The sequence below is a fragment of the Canis lupus genome, chromosome 11 (genome assembly GCF_048164855.1).
Source record: "Canis lupus baileyi chromosome 11, mCanLup2.hap1, whole genome shotgun sequence".
Taxonomy (NCBI): Eukaryota; Metazoa; Chordata; class Mammalia; order Carnivora; family Canidae; genus Canis; species Canis lupus.
In genome coordinates, this window is record NC_132848.1 from 58,941,254 (window position 1) to 58,964,664 (window position 23,411).

General features: G+C 37.3%; 1 protein-coding gene across 6 annotated transcripts in view; it reads right to left on the reverse strand.

Moving 5' to 3' along the window:
• Positions 1-236: 236 nt before the first annotated feature.
• The window catches only part of CLHC1 (clathrin heavy chain linker domain containing 1), a 32,073-nt gene continuing 8,898 nt past the window's right edge, over positions 237-23,411 (reverse strand). For 4 of the 6 annotated variants that reach the window (XM_072768399.1, XM_072768396.1, XM_072768397.1 and 1 more), the window contains 10 exons: positions 22,175-22,362; positions 20,120-20,253; positions 17,938-18,139; positions 17,714-17,826; positions 16,866-16,959; positions 15,121-15,227; positions 12,829-13,003; positions 6,877-7,079; positions 2,361-2,540; positions 237-580 (listed from right to left, as the gene is read on the reverse strand). In XM_072768399.1, the coding sequence (XP_072624500.1) occupies positions 384-580; positions 2,361-2,540; positions 6,877-7,079; positions 12,829-13,003; positions 15,121-15,227; positions 16,866-16,959; positions 17,714-17,826; positions 17,938-18,139; positions 20,120-20,253; positions 22,175-22,362 (1,593 nt within the window). In that variant the 3' untranslated portion in view covers positions 237-383. The remainder of the gene's footprint in view (positions 581-2,360; positions 2,541-6,876; positions 7,080-12,828; positions 13,004-15,120; positions 15,228-16,865; positions 16,960-17,713; positions 17,827-17,937; positions 18,140-20,119; positions 20,254-22,174; positions 22,363-23,411) is intronic. The other 2 variants (XM_072768402.1, XM_072768401.1) reach the window with 1 other exon arrangement.

Here is a 23,411-nt window from a genome sequence, read left to right on the forward strand (position 1 = left end):
TTATTTGGGAAATCAGTCTGACCAGATACTAATCACATCTTCCTCAGCTCTTGCTATAAAATTAGATAATCAGAAAGGAATATATCCAGACATTAGCCTGGCTGCCCTTGGATAGATGTGCCTAAACTGAGTTTTATACAAAGTTATATTCTGGGATTTTATCAAGATTCAATATCAGAAATGGAAAAAAGGAAGCAACAGTATAAATGTTTCAAGGACAAATCTAAATGCCATCATAACAAAAGCAGCATGGTTTATTTCTGAGAGCTTCATACTTTAGATTTATTTGTAAGTTAGTTATGCCAAAATGGCCAAAAGTTAGTTTGCCCAATGAATACACATAAAATGTCATATAAGCTCCCTCAACTGGTTAAGACATAGAACTACCAAAAAACATGTTCCATTAAGTTAACTGTATTGTCCTCTTCAGAAATTTCTGTAACTCCAGCCTGAGAACGAAGAACGGACGTGATATCACGAGATAATTTGTCAAAGCCATTCTGTAAACATATATTTGCCACTTCTTGCCAGTTTTCGAATGCACAAAATGGATCATTTATCATAAGATGTTCGATTATACCTGAGGGAAAAAATTATAATATTATAGTAGAGCACTTATTCTTATTTGAAAACCCACACTTAGCAATTCTTCAAAAATAGAACGGGATATCATTTCAACTACTTTTTTAAAAGATTTTATTTATTTATTCATGATAGACAGAGAGAGAGAGAGAGAGGCAGAGACACAGGCAGAGGGAGAAGCAGGCTCCATGCAGGGAGCCCGACGTGGGACTTGATCCCGGGACTCCAGGATCGCGCCCTGGACCAAAGACAGGCGCCAAACCGCTGCGCCACCCAGGGATCCCCTCAATTCAATTATTAAAGTTATTATTAAACTTGATTCCTAGAAGTTTAATGTGGAGTGCTTCTGCCAGTTCGGGGCAAGTAATCAAGGATTAGCTTATTCATCTTTTTCATTAACCTTTTCATGCCTCACTTCAACCTTCTACCATCTCTCACATTCCCACACTTCTACTCATCTCCTTCTTGGTAAGGTTCGCAAATGTTAAAGGCTACAAGGAAGGGGGCTCAGAAAATGAAGAATGAGGGCTCAGTCTTTTTTTTTTTTTTTTTTTTTTTTGAGGGCTCAGTCTTATTCAGAGTTTCTAAGGTACCACTACACACTATCACATAACTAGGGGGCCTATAGGGCTAGTTTTCATGATCCTTCAGATTCTTTTATAAATTTCTCCTTAAAAACCTCTTTGGCAAACCCTTCCTCCTATCTCTGGATAGAGAGAAAGCTCTTAATGATGGGGCTTCTATAACAAATCTAAAGGAAAGGAAAGGAAAATAAAGGAAAGGAAATAAAAGAATGATTTTGTTTATTAAAGAAAACTGATGGGGGATCCCTGGGTGGCTCAGTGGTTTGGCATCTGCCTTTGGCCCAGGGCACGATCCTGGAGACCCGGGATCAAGTCCCATGTCAGGCTCCCGGCATGGGCCTGCTTCTCCCTCCTCCTGTGTCTCTGCCTCTCTCTCTATGTCTATCATAAATAATCTTTAAAATAAAAAAAAAAACCTAATGATATTACTTACTTTTGAAATCAATTATGATGACCCTCTTTGGAATATATTTATTTAGAGAACTCACTTCTTATTTATTACATGCATTACTTTATGATACTTAGTGAAAGAGGGCATCTTTTTAAAATATTGTCATCACTATTACTTTATTTCTACCATGATTATTATTTTTCTGTCAAATATTTTATTTGATAATTTCAAAATTATCTTCCCAAATATGCTTTTGTGCAATTTGCTATTCATTCTTTAACCCCATATAACAATTTAAAATCAAGTTATCTGCTCAATTTCCTGTATTAAATTAGAGAAATGAAAGAAAAAAGTAAGATGTAATTATTCTTGATCCTATTCCAGAATTACATTAAGAGTAAACAGCATATATAAATGATATTTACATATTTGGGTTAAGAATAAAAATATAGAGAGATTATGGCTAAATAACATTTAAAATACAAATACATATAAAATTACTAAATATACACACTTGTTAATATATGTACAATTTATTTAGTGTTAGCCAGTATAATTATTAAGATATTCCTCTAAAGCTTCACAAAGATTTGCTCTTCTTTGGAATTCCCTCAAGAAATATATACTATTGTCAACAGACTGTTATTGACATGATAATCTTTATAAACTCCCAAAGTCAAGTCCTGCCAAGAAGTAACTCTTAGGAAAAAAATCAGTTAACTCAAACATAATAGTCTTGAACCTTCCCCTAAACAACCCACTACTTTCTCTTCTACAACAACATTTTACTATACTATACTTACCTTTCCCACCTTTACTTATTTCTTGAAGTAGCTTAATGCCAACTGTTTTCATATCTATAGAAAACAGTTGAAGTATAGCAAGACCAAAAGATAAAGATGGTGGTTTCCCATTCCATTCTCTAGTGAGACACTGAATTAATTCAGTGTGAGGACATAACTTTATTAACTGCATCAGGTCATCTGAAAGCAAAAGTAAAAAACTATGTCTCAACATCTTAATATGTTACATCAACTACAAACCAGGACCAGTTAATGTCTATACCAATCAACACTTCTTTTTACAATCCTTCCAAAGCCCTCAATGCACTCAACAGTACTCTCTCCAATCAAAAAAAAAAAAAAATCATGTTCAATATACCAAAAAATGAAAGACTACCAGAAAAATAGATTATCAAAGATAGTAGATTAGAAAAGATTCGATTGGCAATAGGAAACCTGAGCTCTAATCACAGTTCCATCACTGACTTATTCTTTTGGATCTCAGTTGATGCACCTTAAAAGTGCTAGAATCAATATATCCAATTTCTAAGTTTCCATTTGATACTACCTTATGTTTGTCTATATCCTGTTGCTCATATTTACACCAATTCCTAATGAGTATAATTTCTTTCTTTTTGTGCCTTGCACAGAAAAAGGGTTTCACTAATTTTTTTCCTAAAAATATCAAATATTTAGAAACTCAAAAATGAAGACTTTAAGAAGCTATCAGCTAGTTCAAGTAGCTAGAGGTAGAGCCATATGAAGTTGCCTACATTTGACCATTTTTGATTCCAAAAAAAGCAATTTCTTATGGTTTAATATACCAGTTAACTAATGAGTTCATCTAGTACTGCCATGATTTATATTCTTAAGTTTATAAACTTTGTGTAACCTTACTAAAGTTTTCTTTTCTTTTTTAAAGATTTTATTTACTCATGAGAGACACACAGAGAGAGAGAGAGAGAGAGGCAGAGCCACAGGCAGAGGGAGAAGCAGGCTCCATGCAGGGAGCCCGGTGCGGGACACAATCCTGGAACTCTGGGATCACACCCTGAGCCAAAGTCACACACTCAACTGCTGAGCCACACAGGGGTCCCAACTTACTGAAGTTTTTCAAGTAAAAATATTCTTCTTAGGTCACAACAGAGGTAATTTTCAAAATAATTTCCAAGTGCCTTTAAAGAACTACCATAAACATAATTTGCACTCTGACAGGCAATATAAAATAATCTAGTGTTTATTAAACACATATTTATGTACTGGGAACTTAAATATATTACTTGCTGCATTTAATATTCAGAATAAGTGAGATATTATTATTCTCACATTGAAAGTGAGGAAATAGGCTTTTCATAAAAAGTTCATTTCCCCATAATTATACATATGATATAAAGTAGAATAGTTCATTTGCTCTCCCAGTCTATGACCTTCCAATCTATAGTGATGGCCCTCCAAAACAATAAATATATGTATGTGTGTGCATTGCATGTATGTATATATGTATACACAGGCATGCAAACACACACACATAGATACAGAGACAGAGAGAAATTGTAAAAGAAGAAACAAGGAATAGCAGAATATAATTCTATATCAATAAAAAACAATTTTTTTAAAATTTCCCTAGAGAGAGGTAGAAGTTTATGATTTGGGTCACTCAAACTGGCCCCCACTAAGGTGAAGCTATCTATATAGCATGCCCCAGCCTTCAACATTTCATAACTCACACATCTTGCTCTGCTTCATTCAGTCAAGTATTGAAATCCCCTTCTCCAAAATAACCAACATTTATAAAATATGTGCAAGATATGGTCTCTGACTAATTAGAAAAAATACAAATTCAAATCCTCTGCTTACCACACTTTGGAATCCATTTTGTCATTCATTAGTTTGACATGTTAATCATTTTTTATACTGTGGATGTTCTGTTTTAATAAGATTATAAAGGCCTATATACCAAGTATGATATCTCTTTAACTCACAACTATCTAGAGCAGTGGTTCTTCAAATATGGTCTAGGGCTACAAAGTCAAAACTACTTTCATAAAAATACTAAGTTGGGGATTCCTGGGTGGCGCAGCGGTTTAGTGCCTGCCTTTGGCCCAGGGCGCAATCCTGGAGACCCAGGATCGAACCCCACATCAGGCTCCTGGTGCATGGAGCCTGCTTCTCCCTCTGCCTATGTCTCTGCCTCTCTCTCTCTGTGACTATCATAAATAAATAAAAATTTTTAAAAAAATACTAAGTTGTTATTTTTCTTTTTCATTCTCATTCTTTCAAAATACACATGAGACTACATGACACGTGGTATTACAACAGACTGAATATAGGAGCAGATATGGGAAGCCAGCTATCTTCTATAAAATCAGGCATTACAGAGATTTGCAAAAATGTAGAAAATGTAACTCTTTTCAGGAAATTCTTTGGTTTTGGAAGTTATTGTTTTTTTAAAATATTATTTATTTATTTATTCATGAGAGACACAGATAGAGAGAGAAAGGCAGAGACACAGGCAGAGGGAGAATCAGGCTCCATGCTGGGAACCACACATGGGACTCCATCCCAGGTCTCCAGGATCACACCCCGGGGCTGAAGACGGCACTAAACCCCTGAGCCACCCAGGCTGCCCATTGACAGTCTAAATCTAAGAGAGAACAGTTTTTTCGGAAACCAGGAAGTATTAACAAATTGAATCTGTCCCCCAAGGTCAATATAATACTGTGGAAAGCTGTGGTTGTTTCTCATTAAAAAAGTAAAATAAAGAAAGTAATTTTTCAAACATTGTTTCCATTTTGTAAGCTTAATTTTTCTCATTTTTATCTTATGATGTGCTAAATAAATTCTTTTTTTTAAGATTATTTATTTATTTATTCATGAGGGACACAGAGAGAGGGCAGAGACACAGGCAGAGGGAGAAGCAGATTCCCTGTGGGGGGAGCCCGATGCAGGACTCAATCCTGTGACCCTGGGATCACGCCCTGAGCCAAAGGCAGATGCTCAATCACTGAGCCACCCAGGCATCCCAACAAATTTTGAGGATAAACAGCAAAGTCCTAATTATGTAAGAGTGTCACTACTTTGTAAATTATTACAATATATATTTAATTATTCTAGATTGTAATGTACTACTTGAGGAACAGAACAATATAATAATGAGTCAATCATGTTTCTATGTACTTACACAAGGTAAATTTTGCAAGCAAAACAGAAGCTTGACATTTCAACCAATAAAAATTCTAAGAGTAATTAAACCTATATTCCATCCATGTCTAAATTGACTAAAATAATCTCTTACCTATGGAAAAATAATATTTAAAACAGAAACTAAATCTGTACACTTAGATAATAAAAATAAAATACGTAATTCATTCAACAAATATTAATTGAGTTGCACTTTCTATACCAGATTCTGTTCTGCTGCTGTGTGTGTGTAGGCAAATTACTTACCTCTTTGGGCAAGCCAAACTATAGTATCAAGTGGGCTATTATATAACAAATAAAGAAATTCATAACTTTAAAAAATAGATTCTAAGCAAAATTCAATTTATTGTTTGAAAATGATCAGATTCAACAGCCATCAACAGTCTTCTTTCCTAGAAAAATATAACCTAAAAGTGCTATGTTTTGTTCCATTTGCAACTTCTTAGAATTGGGGTACAAAGCCTGCAAATCAGAATAAGACATAGGCCTGGGATGTGGGAGATGTCAGGATGCCTACACATTTAGGTTACAAAGGAAGAGATCAGCTCATTGAACTAAAGTTACCCTAAGGTTGACAACGGTCTCAGATCACAGCCCAACTGCAACCTAGATTTTCAAAATTTTGAAATGAACATTATTTTACTAATTCGTCATTTCTAATGCTTATATCATAGTCCAGAACATTTTATGTAACAAATAAATTCAGCTATTAAAAAAATCCTTTAAGTTGCATGGCCTAAAATAGCTGCAAAATAAATTGTGTACTTCAGAGGGAGAGAAGCAGTGACACCCAGACATCCACCTTCTCGAAGGCTGCCAGGCCCTCCCCCGAGGACAGCCCCAGCCTCAGTCCCCAATACCTTTGCCAGACATGCAAGAAAAACAAATCTTCTCAGCAACAACTGACCATAAAGCAGAGACCACCCTGCTGCACCTGGCCACAGCTACCTTGGACCCTCCAATAGTACCACAAGCTTGACGAACTTCACTCCCTGCCTCAGGGTTCCTTCTGTGCAAGCTTTGGCTCATTTCCCTCTCAGGGCTTCAGTATCTCTCCGCTTGTATGATGGGTCTAGCAGTGCCTACCTGATGGGACTGTTGTGGGGACTGGCTGAAAGGATGTGAGAACACCCTACCCAGAGTCTGGCACAGAGTAGGTACTCAATAAAAGTTAGATAGGTTTTCACTAAAAACAGGCAAAGAAACAAATCTACTCATCATATATGTAAAACACACTTTATAATGTAAATCCAAAATATTTCCTACTATCATGGGTGATCTTAGAATTAAAGTCTAGAATTCAAATGTATACAGTTAAGTAGACTTTTTCACTTACCATAAGTAAAGTCCTTGAATTGCTGTATGTATTCCATGGCCCCATGAATCTGACCCTGTTTACACAGGCAAAGAAGAGCTTTCTTGTGCAGGCCACATTCACTGTAGATCATCTGAGCTAACGCTAGGCACTTGGCCTTGTTATAAGTATCCTGTTCCCCATAATCACAAATCACATCCCCCACCTCCTCAGAAAATGTGAGCCTAGAGCAAGCAGATCAAGAAGTATACTTTAGAGAGTTCTTGGTGAGTAGATGAGAATATCTAAAAATTCAGCACAGCAGAACAGGATTTTCCACGGTCTGTAAGAATTCCAAGTTAATAGGCAATTGATATAGAAGAAATTAAACATATCTAAGATTTGAGAACAAGAACAAAAACAAAAACAATCAGCACATATTCGTTTGGGGGAAAACATTTTAACGAAACTGAGCTCAAGTTTTTAAAAAAATCTACAAACACAGTTAAAACTCTCCTAAAAAGACTGGTGGGATTTAAATGACAAGGTAAAGAAAAATTCTCTTATAATTGAGGATCTCAATGTCCTCAGCAGTTATCTATATTCTAAACCCTGTAGAGAGTAAGAACTCATTAAATGTTGGCTAAAGACAGTGACAAGAAATTTTAGCTCAAAATTAGTGACCGATCTTGTAAGCATTTGCAAGAAATGTGTGATACCAGTGTTATTTTTTAAGATTGTTATAGATATATAAAAAAACAAAGGGAAAAAAAGGATATAAGATGTCCCTACTAGAAGAGACTGACGTAGTTCTTTTGAGATGGCTCACTTGAGGGAACCCTGGGTGGCTCAGCGGTGTAGCGCCTGCTTTTTGGCCCAGGGTGTGATCCTGGGGTCCCAGGATCGAGTCCCATGTTGGGCTCCTTGCATGGAGCCTGCTTCTCCCTCTGCCTGTGTCTCTGCTTCTCTCTCTCTCTCTCTGTCTCTCATGAATAAATAAAATCTTAAAAAAAAAAAAAAAAGAGATGGTTCACTTGAATAGGTTTCACTTGTCATCACATTTTTTTAATTTTTAAACTTTTTACTTGTCATCACATTTTAATGCACCATCTGCAAATACAATTGAAGTGAATCATCTGCACTAGCACATTAACTCCACCTAGAAATGATCAGTGTAGGCCAAAACACATTTGGGTATAATTAAAGATATTCCTTCTAATCACTGGTTGTATGGAAATTTTACTTTAGTTATATTTTTAATAGCTACAGCTTTATGTGTCAGGTGATCAGACTTTTTTCCCAGGTAAGAATGACTAAGAGAATCAAGATTAGTCTATAGCCCAGGCAGTTTTAGAGCTGGCTCTGTGCAGGTCTTCAGGGAAAGAACTGTAGAACTTTTTAAGGTAGCCGAGAGGCCAGGCCATCAGAGTCAGAGACTAGAGGACAGAGGCCAAGAATAAAGAATATGAATTACCTTCAGTATTCTGTTAGGTCATCTCAGGATCCTTAAGTGTGGTATAATTTCCAAATTTATGCAGCCAAGGAACTGCATAAGAATTTTAATTCTTACAACTAAGAGGTAGAATCAGCCAATGACCATCAGTATATGTAGGGAATTAATCTTGTCTGAAGTGCCTCTGCATTGATAACAGGTATTAATGAGCATGCACTTTCTAATGGCGTTCTCACATCCAAACCATTTCCAGGGCTCCCTGACGAGTACGTTTTGTAGAGAGTAGAAGGTGTGACCAGGTGGGAATATATTACCATATATTACCAGGTGGTATATATTACCATATATAGCCCACTTGGGGTGGCTATATATATATATATATATATATATATATATATATATATACACATAGCCCAAGTGGGCTACAGGATATATATACATAAAAAGAAATTTCCTAAAACAGGATTAACTATTATGTGAACAATAAGTGAAGCTATAATGAGAGGGTGGGAAAAAGCTACTCTGCACTGGTAAATAGTAGTGCCATCAATACAGGACAGTTTGGGACTATCCAGTGTCATGTAGGGGAAATGGTGAATTTGGAGTGGGCAGCAATAGGCAGTAGTGTGCAAACTTGCCATTTTTATATCTGGGACATTTCTAAATCATGACTATTATTTAGGGTGTGTTTCCATTAGTTCATCCATCTCCCTTATGATATATGAGAACTGTAACTACACTATCATATGTATCCTATGTCTCTATGCAACCAGAGCCAAGTAAGCATAGTCCTTAGGATGCAAAATAAGCAAGCATGGCTACTAGATAGATAACAGAGAGGCCTTTCCTCTCTTCGCCTTCCAATACTCACAACCCATCCTATATCCACATAGACAGCAAGAGTAGCTTGATCTTCATAAGCAGGCAGAAATTGTTTCAGTCCTCTTTACTGGACCAGTGACTCTTCCCCAGATGACTATTTTTTTTAAGTTTTTTTTTTAATTTTTATTTATTTATGATAGTCACAGAGAGAGAGAGAGAGAGAGAGAGAGAGGCAGAGACACAGGCAGAGGGAGAAGCAGGCTCCATGCACCAGGAGCCCGACGTGGGATTCGATCCCGGGTCTCCAGGGTCGCGCCCTGGGCCAAAGGCAGGCGCCAAACTGCTGCGCCACCCAGGGATCCCTCCAGATGACTATTAACAACTCACAGCTATCTCCTTCCCCAAAGAATTGCCCTCAGCTGACTGGAGCTGTCTCATGCAGAAAATTGTGCCTTTCAATCCTCCAGTAGTCTAGAGAAGATGACTGACTAATAAGGAATACGAAAGGCCAGTCCCACAATGTAAAAAGAAACAACTCTGGTATATAGGCTCCACATCCTCTCCCTGTAATGCTAGCTAATACTAGATTTCACCTGAGTTCACATCCTTGCTTAGCAGTTTGCCCTTCCCTAACCCATCTAATTTCTCCCCTTACAATATTTCTTAAGGAGTAGTCTATCAGCAAATGACATGACTCAAATCCAACTATCATGCTCTCTTTAAGGGAACAGAGAACCTGAGTGCCAAACATATTCCTCTCTTCCCTTTTATGTAACAATAATCTTACCTTCTCATGATAATCAAAGTCAATTGATTTGGACTCGAAGTTAGTTGAGGATTCACAGAACCTCAAGTTGCAGGCATGGGAAGCCCAAACTCCCTGTGATGGTTAATTTTATGTGTCATCTTGACAGGCTCATAGAGTGCCCAGATATTTAGTCAAGTATTATTCTGCGAGTCTGTGAGGATGTATTTGAAAGACAGTAACATTTGAATCCATAGACTGAATAAAGCAGACTGTTGTGAATGTGGATGGCTCTCATCCAATCACTTGACAGCCTGAATGGTACAAGGCCTCCTGCTTGACTGCTTAGTTGGGACATCATTCTTTTCTTACCTTTAGACTCAAACAGAAACATTGGCTTTTCTTGGGTCTTAAGCAGCCTGAAACTCACACCAGTGGTGGCTCTCTTGGGTCTCTAGCTTGCTGACTACAGATATTGGGACTTAACCAGCCTCCATAATCACCTGAGCCAATTTCTTCATATATGTGTATAGACACACACACACACATACACATTCACACATATATAATTTTATATATGGAATATATATATCCTATTGATTCTGCTTCTCTGGAGAACCCTAATTAATATACTCCCCAAGTGGGCTACTGGGAATGATAGCAGAGCTACACTTTTATCTCCCAGATCCAAGTATTCTACCTACTGGGGATATACCATGTAATTGCCACTGGTTTAGAGTGCATTTCATCCTAAAGGATGGAGTAACGAACTAGCATCACCTGGACAAAACCTGAATCATCCAGGAACCAAGTCTGGGTTTTTTCCTCCTTGTCTACTGGTCTTAGGTCACCCCACCCCTGCATGAGACCATAGGTGTGAGCTGTGGAAGTAGTGTCAGACAGTTCATGGTAGTTGACATGGGTTCTGGGCCACCGATTCCTGAAACTAACTTGTATGCTCTGGATCTATTGAGCATGACCTTGATTGTACCTAATTTTAAAGATTTATTAATTTATGATAGACACACACAGAGAGAGAGAGGCAGAGACACAGGAGGAGGGAGAGGCAGGCTCTATCCTGGGAGCCCAACACAGGACTCGATCCTGGGACCCCAGGATCACACCCTGGGCCAAAGGCAGGTGCCAAACCGCTGAGGCACCCAGGGATCCCTGACTGAACCTAATTTTAGATGGACTCTCTGAGCCCACCTGACCTCATGACCTGGTGAGTCTGCCACAATCCAGTTCATGATGAGCAGTTCTAGTTCCACATCATTGGTGTTTCTTGGATAAACACTTCAACTTTAGTAGGACCCACCAAAGTTTTTTAATCGTATACAGTTGCTTGTTACAGGTGGCAGATAATCTACTGGGAGATCTCTGGGTAGTCCCAAGACAAATGAAAATTGTTAGCGGGTATCAATAATCACAGTTTGATAAAGGCATGGCAACCAGTCATCCTACCAGACAAGCCATCGAGACCAGGAGAAGTTTCAGAGTAGAATATAAAATGGATGATATAGGAGAAAGATGATTAATAATTAATATGGATGAATCTCAAAATAACTAAGTGAAAGAGCCAGACCAAGAAGAAAAAATTATACATAATGTATAATTTCATTTTTATAAAATTCTAGAAAATGAAACTTCATCTATTGTGACAGAAAGTAGATCAGTTGTTACCTGGGGACAGTGGAGGTGGAATAAGGTTAATTATCTCAGTGGTGGTGATAATTTTATGGGTATATACATGTCAAAAGTTGTCAAACTGTACTGATTATTATATGTCAATTATATCTCTACAATGCTGTTTTCCAAAAACTCATCAAACTGCATTTGAAATATACATCAATTATTGTATATAACTTCTATCTCAATAAAGTTGTAAAAAACAAATTACTGCCCTAGGATCGATTATCATGATAAACACTATAGTACATCCCACTAACTCCTCTCTTATAAGATTCCCCCAGAATTATAACCACAGGAGCGGTTGTGCCTGGATGGAGCAAAATTAATGTGACAAGCAAATACATAGGTTTGTGCAAATGGTTGACTAAAATAGATGCTGTTTTAATGTCCTGCCTAGATCCTCCTTCCCCATACTCTGGGTGTGGCTGCCAGTGGCTTCCAAGTCCCTCCCTTCTAAGCAAATTGTCCTTTGCTGGTGGGAGCCACCATTATAGGATACTATGCTCCACCCAGGCAGTCCACAGCCCTAAAAGAGAAAAAGATGTACAAAAGGCTGGCCCCTTGCCTCAAGGGGGACAGCTCTGTGGTATAGGTTATGGTCCAGAGCTTCTTATAAGTAAGACCAAGGTTAGAACTTGCCTAAGATCACATCCTTTCTTGGCTTCCCAAAAACATACACATTCCTCCCTATTCTGCTTCACTCACTCCCTGATAGGGTTTTGAGAATCCCTCTCTATCAATCACATACACTCAAATTCCTGTCTGAGACTTTGGTTCTAGGGAATCTAACCTGAGGGAGCTCTAGTGCAAATATGCCACTCTGTCCTGAAACCAACTCCCAGAAGCCATTGCCTGTCTATCCTTGCTGGTTTGTATGTTCTAAATGTTACCTTGGCCTACATCCATACTGCTTATAAGTTTTCTCCTAGGTTTATCCTTTACATGTACCCATAACCTATTTGGATCCAGGTTCCTGCCTTATCCCTCTGAGTAGCATGATACTGATTAATCCTTTTCTAGACTTACCAATCAACTTCTATCCACCATTAAGTGGTCATGAATCATGCCGTGAACTGCCATTAGTTAACTCCTGATCTGGGCTCTTTGTGACTAGGTCCCATGACTACATGAATGCTTAGTAAATTCTTTCTGACCCATTAATTACAATAGAGACCTGAGATAAATGTTCAAATAATGTACTAATAAAAAACTATTGAAATCTTGAGAGTAAACAACTTTACTAACCAACTATCAAAGTTGTTAAAAGCTTAACTTTGCTTACCTTTCCTGGGTGACCCAATTGATAACTAAATCTAAACGTTTTTCAGATAATCCACATTTGATTCCTTCCAGGGTTAGTTCTGCATCAATAGGACGTCTACATGCATGACTTGTGCTAAATATGGCTTCAAAAAATAAGAGTAAGGGAAAAGGCTTTCCTCGAATTTTTCCAACAGCTATGGAGAGAAGAAAAGTTTTTTAGTCAAATACTTTAGGTAAGTAATAGTTTACCTTTTCTTACTTCATATTATTATTTTCATCTCTTTGTATTTTCAAATAATTTCAATATAAAGTTATATATTTATAATTTTTAACTGATGTTTATGGATTAAACATTACATTTTGGATAATGACTAAATATTACATGCTATGTGAAAACAAAGACAGAAATTGGAATGATGTGTCTACAAACTAAAGAATGCCAAAAATTGCTGACAGCCATTTAGAAGCTAGAAGAAAAATATGGAAAGTAATCTCCCTCAGAGCCTTCACATGGAAGTTTTAAAAGCTGAAAGAATATATCACCAGCAGACTTTCACTATAAAAAATGTTAAAAGTAATCTTTCAAGCAGAAGGAAAATACCAGAGAGAAACAGGAGCCTACATGAAGAAATGAAGACTGGAAATGGTATATGTTATGAATATAATTATTTAGAGGTATACTGTTTTTATATAATACATCAAGTGTAACATCACCTAATGGTAGAATGTGATAAGTTAAAAGACATAATCTATAAACCCTAAAGCAACAACCAAAATAAGGCAACAAGGAGTTATAGCTCATGATCAGCAAAGGAGAAAAATACAATCATGAAAAAATTCAACTAATTCAAAAGAAGGCAGAAAAAGAGGGGAAAAAAACAAGGTAACAAGCAAGGGGTAAGAAAGAAAACAAAACTCAACCATGTCAACAATCACATTAAATGTAAGTGATCTTGGGATGCATAGTGGCTCAGTGGTTGAACATCTGCCTTTGGCCCGGGGTGTGGTTCTGGAGTCCTGGGATCGCGTCAAGGAGCCTGCTTCTCCCTCTGCCTAAGTCTCTGCCTCTCTCTCTCTGTATCTCTCATGAATAAATAAATAAAATCAAAATCTTTAAAAAATAAAATAAATGTAAGTGATCTAAACACTCCAAGTGAAAGGCAAAGATTAAAAAAATAAAAAATAAAAAAATAAAAAAAAAGAAAGGCAAAGATTGTCAGTGTATCAAAAAGTAGGATCCAAGTAAATGTTGCTTAGAAGACACTGACTTTATTTTTTGTTTCAAGTTTTTATTTAAATTCTAGTTAGTTAACATATATAGTAAAATTGGTTTCAGGTATAAGAGTTTGTGATTAATCACTCCCATATAATAACACCCAGTGCTCATCACAAGTGCCCTCCTTAATACCCATCACCCATTTAGCCCATTCCCTGGCCTACCTCCCCTCCATCAACCCTCAGTTTGTTCTCTATAGTTAAAAGTCTCTTATAGTTTGCTTCCCTCTTTTTTTTTTCCTTTCTCCAATGTTCATCCATTTTGTTTCTTAAATTTCACATAAGTGAAATCATATGGTATTTTTCTTTCTCCAACTGAGTTATTTCACATAGCATAGTACACTCTAGCTCCATCCATGTCATTGCAAATAGCAAGATTTCATTCTTTTTGATGGCTGAGTAATATTCCATTGTAAATAGATATACAGATATACATATAGATAGATATCTTCTTCATTCATTCATCAGTCAATGGACATTTAGGCAAGAAGTCAAAAAAATTACTTACTACGTAATTCCATTATATAAAGTGCTAGGAAATGCAAACTAATCTACAGTGACTGAGAGCAGACTAGCAGTTGCCCCTGATGCTGTGGGAGACAGGGAGATGGGAGGGATAAGGAGGAGTCAGAGAGAGGAATCACTGAGGGCAATGAGGGAACTTTTAGGTGATACAAATGTCAAAACTTTTCAAATTGTGTAAATACATGCACTGTGCTGTATGTATGTCAACTTACAGCAATAAAGCTGTTTTAAAAGGAAGTAGAGCAAATTTGACAAAATGTTAACATTTACTAAATCTTGATAGTGAGTACATGGCTGTTGTACATTTCTCCACACTTTTTTGTATGCTTGAAATATTTCCACATTTAAATTAGAAAAATTCCTCAATGTGACAGCTAAAGAAACGGAGTCATTAGCAGAGACAGGGCTGGAGCCTAGATCTGTAGTCAGCTACTATAATACTCTTTCCATTCCATCAGGCGGAAAAAGCACAATTTGCCTACATACATAAGATTCATAGGAAAATGCTCACCCTTAAATTTATTCACTGTCCCAATGTTTTGAAGAATTCTTCTGGGACTGCGTGCTGCAAAACAAGCTGCCTTTTCATATTCACCAAGCGACATTAATTCATTGAACCTACAGCCATTCCATTTTGTTATACATTATAATAGTACACACACAAAAAGGAAAGAAAACTGATTAGAAATGTCTGAAGCAGACTAAACACAGTAATATAGGAAAACTATATCTAGATTTATTCACTCAGTAAGATGTTTTTTCACTCTTTCTGTGATATTCTAGCCTTTTTTTTATCTGTATTTTTTGAATAAAACTCACCTGACAGAAGACTTTGAACCTTACCCTGTACTTTATTCCTATAGCACTTATTGCAAGACATAGAGAACAAAAGAACTTGAACTGAATTCACAATGAGCTCAGATTTTTTTCTCTGGTATCGTCTGAAGATGAAAAGGGATATGAGGGGAAAGAAGGGCAACCTGCTTAGGGATTCAGCCTAGGGGACACAGTAAGTGAAACACAAAGAATGTGGAATTGGAGATCAAGAAGTATCCTTGGTATTCACGAGCCTATGTTGCTCTGCCAGGCATCAGACACTCCATTAATTATGAGACTAACACAGAAGAAAAAATAATAGTTCGGTTAACTTAAGCCTGTACTCCTCTTCTTAGGGCAAAATGTCTTCAAACCAGTCCTTACCCCATAATTAATAAAACTATGGCAAACAGGATTTACAGTGTTGCAAATGAATTTAAAACCCTAGAGAAGGATCCCTAGGTGGCGCGGCCGTTTAGCGCCTGCCTTTGGCCCAGGGCGCGATCCTGGAGACCCAGGATCGAATCCCACGTGGGCTCCCAGTGCATGGAGCCTGATGCTTCTCCCTCTGCCTCTCCCTCCCTCTCTCTCTCTCTCTCTGTGACTATCATAAATAATAAATAAAAATTAAAAAAAATAAAACCCTAGAGAGAAAAACACCAAAATAATACTAATAAACAAAACACATAAAACTTTCAACTTCAAGGGTTCTTCTCTCATATCTAAAGCTGGTAGACTTGGAGAGGCACACAGTGTAAGGAAATAGCACAGGCTTTGGTACCACCCCAAAATGACCTTCGCCCCTTCTTTGTACCACATCAGTAAGACAATCCACAATAAAAATTGTTCAACATATAACTAGAAACAATATTGTTCAACATAGAACTAGAAATGTTCCTTACATACTGGCCTCATAGCCTATAAATTAATCTCTTAGAGAACAGTCATAGGTCTTCTTAAGCCTCTATTACACACTATATATAGTAACTTAAATATTAGGAAGAAATATGCCTCTTAATATGACATAGGATGGAAATGATGAGAAAAAAATGACTGAATTAGGATAATCTGACTCATGACTCATGAAGATATTCTCAAAAACATTTCATAACACCAGGCAAATGGTTAGGAAATGCAAATATAGGTATAAATAAAACTTAAATCAACACTATGAGCCACCTATATCCTCTGAAAAATCTCCCAGACTACCAATCTAATATTTTTTACACAGAGAATCTATTTTCAAAAATTCTAGTTTATTTTCTAATTTGTTTATTAGAGTAAAATTATACAAATACAAAATCTAGAGACTATAGGCTCATCAAGATGCTAAATAAATGCTGAACACTTAATATTAATCATGTACTTAATATTTAAATAAATATTAAATAAGTGTGATAACATTTTAATAAGAAAAATCAAAGATTTTAAAATATTTGCCTTTCAATGTAGCCAAGCAAAATTTCAGCTTCTTTTGCCTTGCCTGGATCATCTTCAAGCAGTTCCTCAACAATGCCTTGGTCACCTATAATTACTGAAAGCACCATAGGATACTTAAGATTATCGATCAAAAGAAAAAATAATATATATATATATATGCTTAATATCAATAACTTAATGTGGGATCCTTGGATGGCTCAGTGGTTTAGTGCCTGCCTTCGGCCCAGAGCGTGATCCTGGAGTCACCAGATTGAGTCCTACATGGAGCCTGGTTCTTCCTCTGCCTGTGTCTCTGCCTCAATCCCTCTCTGTGTGTCTCTCATGAATAAATAAAAATCTTAAAAAAAAATAACTTAATGCTATGATTTCTAACAGCACTAACCTCCTTCTAAACTGAGTAGCCTCCCCATCTGTGTCTCCCTTATTTCCAGGTACATTTTTAGGTATTCTCTCTTTGGCTTACCACATTTACTATTTACCAATTTTTTTTTTAAGATTTTATTTTTTAATTCATGAGAGACACAGAGAGAGGCAGAGACACGGGCAGAGGAAGAAGCAGGCTCCATGCAGGGAGCCCGACGTGGGACTCAATCCTGGGACTCCAGGATCACGCCCTGGGCCGAAGGGAGGCGCTCAACTATTGAGCCACCCAGGTGTCCCTACTATTTACCAATTATCTGTTAGCTGTTGAAGGAAGAAGCTCATAGGGTAATAGAAACCTAACAGAAGTAGTGCATTTTTTTATTTCTTTAAACTCAGGCTAGGAAAATCCTTATTCTTTAGCTTTCCGGGGGAAAAAAATGATGTTTTCCATTATTTGTTGTAGTTAAAAAATATAGATAAATTACCATGTAAACTTTTAGTTTTCTGAATTTCCTCCACAAGGTCTTGAAATGAGCTGCTCATATCAGATTTTACCCATGAAGTAAGTGCATTTGAAATAATTTGCAGTCTTTGATGACTACAAAGATTAAAAAAAATCAACAATTTACTGAATCTAAAATCAAATAGTGGAATAATAGAATAAATACAAATAAAAGCTTTGAACTTAAAAAATATACAATTTTCATACCGAAACTGTAATTCTTTGTTCATATTTTCAGCTAAATCTCTCCGTTTTAATGTCACAATCATTTCCTCATCTAAGTCTGCCTTCCTTTGAACTGGAACATATTTTTTCAACATAATCCGTTTAATTTCAATATATTTATCCTCAAGATGTTTCAGGTATTTAGTGAGAGCATCTAAATTGACGGATTCTTGAAGAGTCATGCCTACAGGGAAAAGGGAACAAATCAAAAGTGAAACCGTGTGGGGGACTCATCCTCAATGGCAAGTCCTAGCAAAATAGAACATAGTTTGCAATGTTAAGAAATAAATAAGACATGCATGAACTTGTAACTTAGTGAACATAAAGGGAATTTGCACACAATTTTAAATGCGTAGCAGTTTTAAACATATCATCAATGAAGGCTGATTGTCCAAACCTTAGCATCTTAAAGGTTTTTTGAAAGCTTTTTATTTTACTTTTAAGAGAGAGAGTGGGGATCCCTGGGTGGCGCAGCGGTTTGGCGCCTGCCTTTGGCCCAGGGCGCGATCCTGGAGACCAGGGATCGAATCCCACATCAGGCTCCCGGTGCATGGAGCCTGCTTCTCCCTCTGCCTGTGTCTCTGCCTCTCTCTCTCTCTCTGTGACTATCATAAATAAAAAAAAAAAAAAAAAAAAGAGAGAGAGAGTGCTCACACAGCTGGGGGGGGGGGGCAGGGGTGTAGAGGGAGAGAAAAAAATCTTAAGCAGGCTCTACGACCAGTGTGGAGCCCAGTGAGGGGTTTGATCTCACCACCCTGAGATCAGGATCTGCGATGAAATCAAGAGTCCCATCCTTAACTGACTGAGCCACCCTGGCTTCCCTGCATCTTAAGAAGTTTTAATGACCTCACTGTCCATCCTTGCAAATCTCCAAGTATCACTGTTACTCAACACTGCTAAGAGCTTCTGCCTAACAATTCAGGATTTTTGTCCAAAGATTTCTCTCTAACCAAATCTTCCATTAATCTACTACAACAAACACTGGGGTAATCTGTTTATTCTCTCCAATGCAAAGTTTATAAAACCTGACAAACCCTCAGCCCTCTCTCCCTCATCACCCCCTGTATTCATCATTCATAACAGGCCACTCACACACACTTGAAATGATTCCCTTATACAGGCCAACTCTTGCCTTTAAAGGCATACCTCAAAATTCTCTCCCAGAAACCTCCCTGGATTAATCATACTCAATTTGTAATCATTTCCTTACCCTGAATCCTTTCAGCATTTTATCAATTTGACTTATTCTCTACTTATTCATATGTACCTTATTTGTAGTTTGAGAATCATTTATTTTATATTTGAAAGTGAATCTAGTCCCTGCTCCCACCAAATGCAGGATGATCATCCAACCTCAGGTGAAATCCTCTGGTATGGAACAGTTCATTATCTTCAAGACGTAGCTTCTTCTATTAAAACCAAAACTGACTTCCTAAAATTTCCACCTGCTGATTCTGCCTCTGGATAAACACTGGTTGAAATCCTTAAAAGTTCTGAATACAGTTAGCTATTCTCAAAGTCTCCCTTTTCTCCAGGACGAATATTTGTAATTCTTCTATCCATGCATCAAAAAAAAATTCTCAACATCCTGACAAATTCCAGGATATACTCCCAATTTCTTAAAATGTGGCTTAGGTGAAGATAAAGAACCAGTAAATGCTGATATCAATGTGAATCAAAAATATTCACTAGAACTTAATATACTACAATTTTTTTATTTTTTATTTTTGTATATTATACCAGGGAGTCTCAAAATTTAGAATCACCTGAAGGCCTTGCTACAACACTATTGAGTTCCACCCCACCCACACCCCAAATCCCATCCCTGGAGTTTCTGACACAGTAAGTCTGCAGTGGGGCCAAAGAGTTGCATTTCCAAGAGATTTAAGGGTAATTTTGACATTGATGCAGGAACCAAACTTTAATAGCTACTCCCTTACACTTTATATTCCAGCCAGTCTGGAACTCTTAGTCTTTCAGGGTTGTTGAAGTTTCTCATTCCCTTATAGTTGTCTGCAGCCCAGGCTAACGTTGTTTGTAAAGTCTGACTAAAATCCTGGTACACTTGTAAACATATACATTGTAGCACATATATCATAATTCGTATGACAGATAATAACTGAAAACAGTTGGAATTTCAAACCCTTTAAACAAAATACAGTACCTGGAATAGGTTTTGAAGGATCTTTGGAGAAAGTATGGTATTTTACTTCTTTTGTGTCATACTCTGCCCTAAGTTGTTTCATTTTGTCTATTTGCAATTGAATCTTTGAGGAATCATTTTCAATAACATTCATTCTGAAAAACAGAAAGGCTTTCTTATATTTCTTTCAACTAGTTACTTAATCATAAGATTTAAAGTAAAACAGATTAAATCATTACTTTATTTTGGCTAATTATCATTTTGAAGCATTATGGACTTGAGTGTAAGTTTACAAAACGATGCCCATAAAAAGTTAACTAACCTCACAAGTGAGGAACAGAGCTGAATCAGTAACATCTCACACTACCAATTCGTAACCTTACTGGAAATTTGTATGTGTTATGTTAAACATAATAATCTGGCCACAAAGTACTGTATCTATTCCCTATAGTTGAAAATTACCTTTGCAGCTACAGTTATTTTTGTAATTATATTAGCTTTCTGTGGCTGCTTTAACAAATTGCCAACAACTTATTGGTAGCTTAAAACAACAGAAATTTTTTCTCCTACAGTTCCAGGGATCAGAAATCCAAAATCAGTATCACGGGCCAAAATCAAAGGGCTATGCTTTCTCTTAGAAACTCTAGGGAAGGGATCCCTGGGTGGCGCAGCGGTTTAGTGCCTGCCTTTGGCCCAGGGCTCTATCCTGGAGACCTGGGATCGAATCCCACGTCATGCTCCCAGTGCATGGAGCCTGCTTCTCCCTCTGCCTGTGTTCTGCCTCTCTCTCTCTCTGTGACTATCATAAATAAAATTTTAAAAAAAGAAACTCTAGGGAAAAATCCATTCCTTGCCTCTTCCAGCTGCTGGGGGCTGCTGGCCTTCTAGGACATCACTTCAATCTGCCTGCATAACCACACTGCCTTCTCTCCTTCTGCCTGTCCACACTCCTTCTGCCTCTCTTTTATAAGAACACTTGTGATTGTCTTTAAGGCCCACCTGAATTATCCAGGATAATCTTCATGTATCAAGATCCTTAATGTAGTTTTTTTTCCAAATAAAGTAGTAATTCCAGGTTCCCAGGATTAGGAACTAATAATAACTTCGAGGCCATTATTCAGCCTCCTATAGTAATTATGTGGGGTTTTTAAATTTTTATTTATTTGAGAGAGAGAGCACACGAGTGGGTGGAGGGGGGAGGCTGAGCAGAGGGAGAAGTAGACTCCCTGCTGAGAGCCCCCCTCCCCAACGAAGTGGAGCTCCATCCCAGAACCCTGAGATCATGACCTGAACCAAAGGCAGACACTTAACCAACCGACCACCTAGATGCCCCTTCTATCCTAATTTTGATCCTAGAGCTGGAGGAAGGATAGCACCTCTTTGAGATAAAACTATTTTATTCCAGAATTGGGGATCTTGAAGACCAAAAGGTGGATATAAATTTTTTTTTTTAAATCTTTTTTTTTTTTTTTTTTTTTATGATAGTCACAGAGAGAGAGAGAGACAGGCAGAGACATAGGCAGAGGGAGAAGCAGGCTCCATGCACCGGGAGCCCGACGTGGGATTCGATCCCGGGTCTCCAGGATCGCGCCCTGGGCCAAAGGCAGGCGCTAAACCACTGCACCACCCAGGGATCCCTGGATATAAATTTCTTTAAGCATTATTTGAAGTTCACTATCTAGTTGATCACTAATATGTTGGTCCAGGGAGGAAATAACAGATTAAAATAAACTAGACATATAAATGTCAACGTTTTTGGCAAATTAAAAACAAGACTGTCAGTAGAGAACTGCTGCCCACATCTGATTATTATACAGAGTTCCTGGTAACTATAGATGCCTCAGAGTAAGAGCCTGTAGTATTTATGAAAGAGGGACTGCAGAAATAAAATACCATTTGACTTTCATCCAAATAAACTTATGCTTGTGAAAGAGCATGTTAAAAGTAAACAAATTTTGGGGGCGGCTGGGTGGCTCAGTTAGTTAAGTGTCTGACTCTTGACTTTGGCTCACGTCATATCTTAGGGTTGTGGAATTGAGCCCTGTGTCCTTTTGGGCTACTTATTAATATACTTACTTTGCCACAAGTTGGATTGTTCTTTTCCTGTGATACACCAATGCTGTGGGCTCTGCTGCCAAAGCTTTAAGTTTTCCATGAAGACAAAATGCAGTTCTTTGGCCTTCCTTCATTGTCTCAATAATGGCATCATATTCTTTTTTGATTGAAGTAAGAACGGATTTGTATGCAGTGACATACTCTATTACCTGAAATATGATTTTTCTGCCTATGGTACTGAATTTTTTTTCTGGAAAACTATGGTACAAAAGCCTTGCAAACAGCATTATTGTAGATTCTTTTTTTTTTTTAAAGATTTATTTATTTATTTATTTATTTATTTATTTATGAGAGAGAGAGAGAGAGAGAGAGAGGCAGAGACACAGGAGGAGGGAGGAGCAGGCTCCATGTGGGGAGCCTGATGTGGGACTTGATCCCGGGACTCCAGGATTGCGCCCTGCGCCAAAAGGCAGGCAATAAACCGCTGAGCCACCCAGGGATCCCTGATTATTTCTTAAATAAGACATGACAGGCAGTTAGAAGCCTTAAATTTTAATACCCAGGGTATTAAAGACAATATTCACAGAATATGCACTTTGTGAATTATTACAATACCGTGAGCTTATTTTTGCTCTACTTAGTATGAAAACATATATTATACGTCAGTTAAAACCAATACCAGTTCTAATTATCTCAATTATAGATCTTTTAAATATAATTGCCTACCATTCCTTACTATCTCCAAATCTAGTCTTAGACGTCGTCATTCAGACCTTAAAATCTTGGATTCTCTTCACCTGATTTTCTAACCTATCAGCTCCTACTAGCCAATCAATACTCTCAATTCCCCACTTGCATTTCTATTGCTAAGATGTCAAGTACAACTATAGAAAACCTACTACATATTCATGGTTTCCAATGGTATGTATAAGTAGAATATCTCTAGAAGGATAAAAAAGAAAATAGAAATATGGGAGTCTGCAGAGAAGCAAAGAGGAAGCAGGATCTGAGATGAAAAGGACATGATTTTCCACTGTATATTCTTTATTGGTTCTCTATCTTCTTTCTTTCTTCCTATCTTCTAGATGTATGACCCATGCAAAAATAATTGACAAACATTTAAATAAGTTAAAAAAAACAAAAAATAATAAAGAATTTATTGTTTCCAAGTTCTGCTCATGAGGATTTTATTTTTTAAATGATTTTATTTATTTATTCATGAGAGGCACAGAGAGAGAGGCAGAGACCGGCAGAGGGA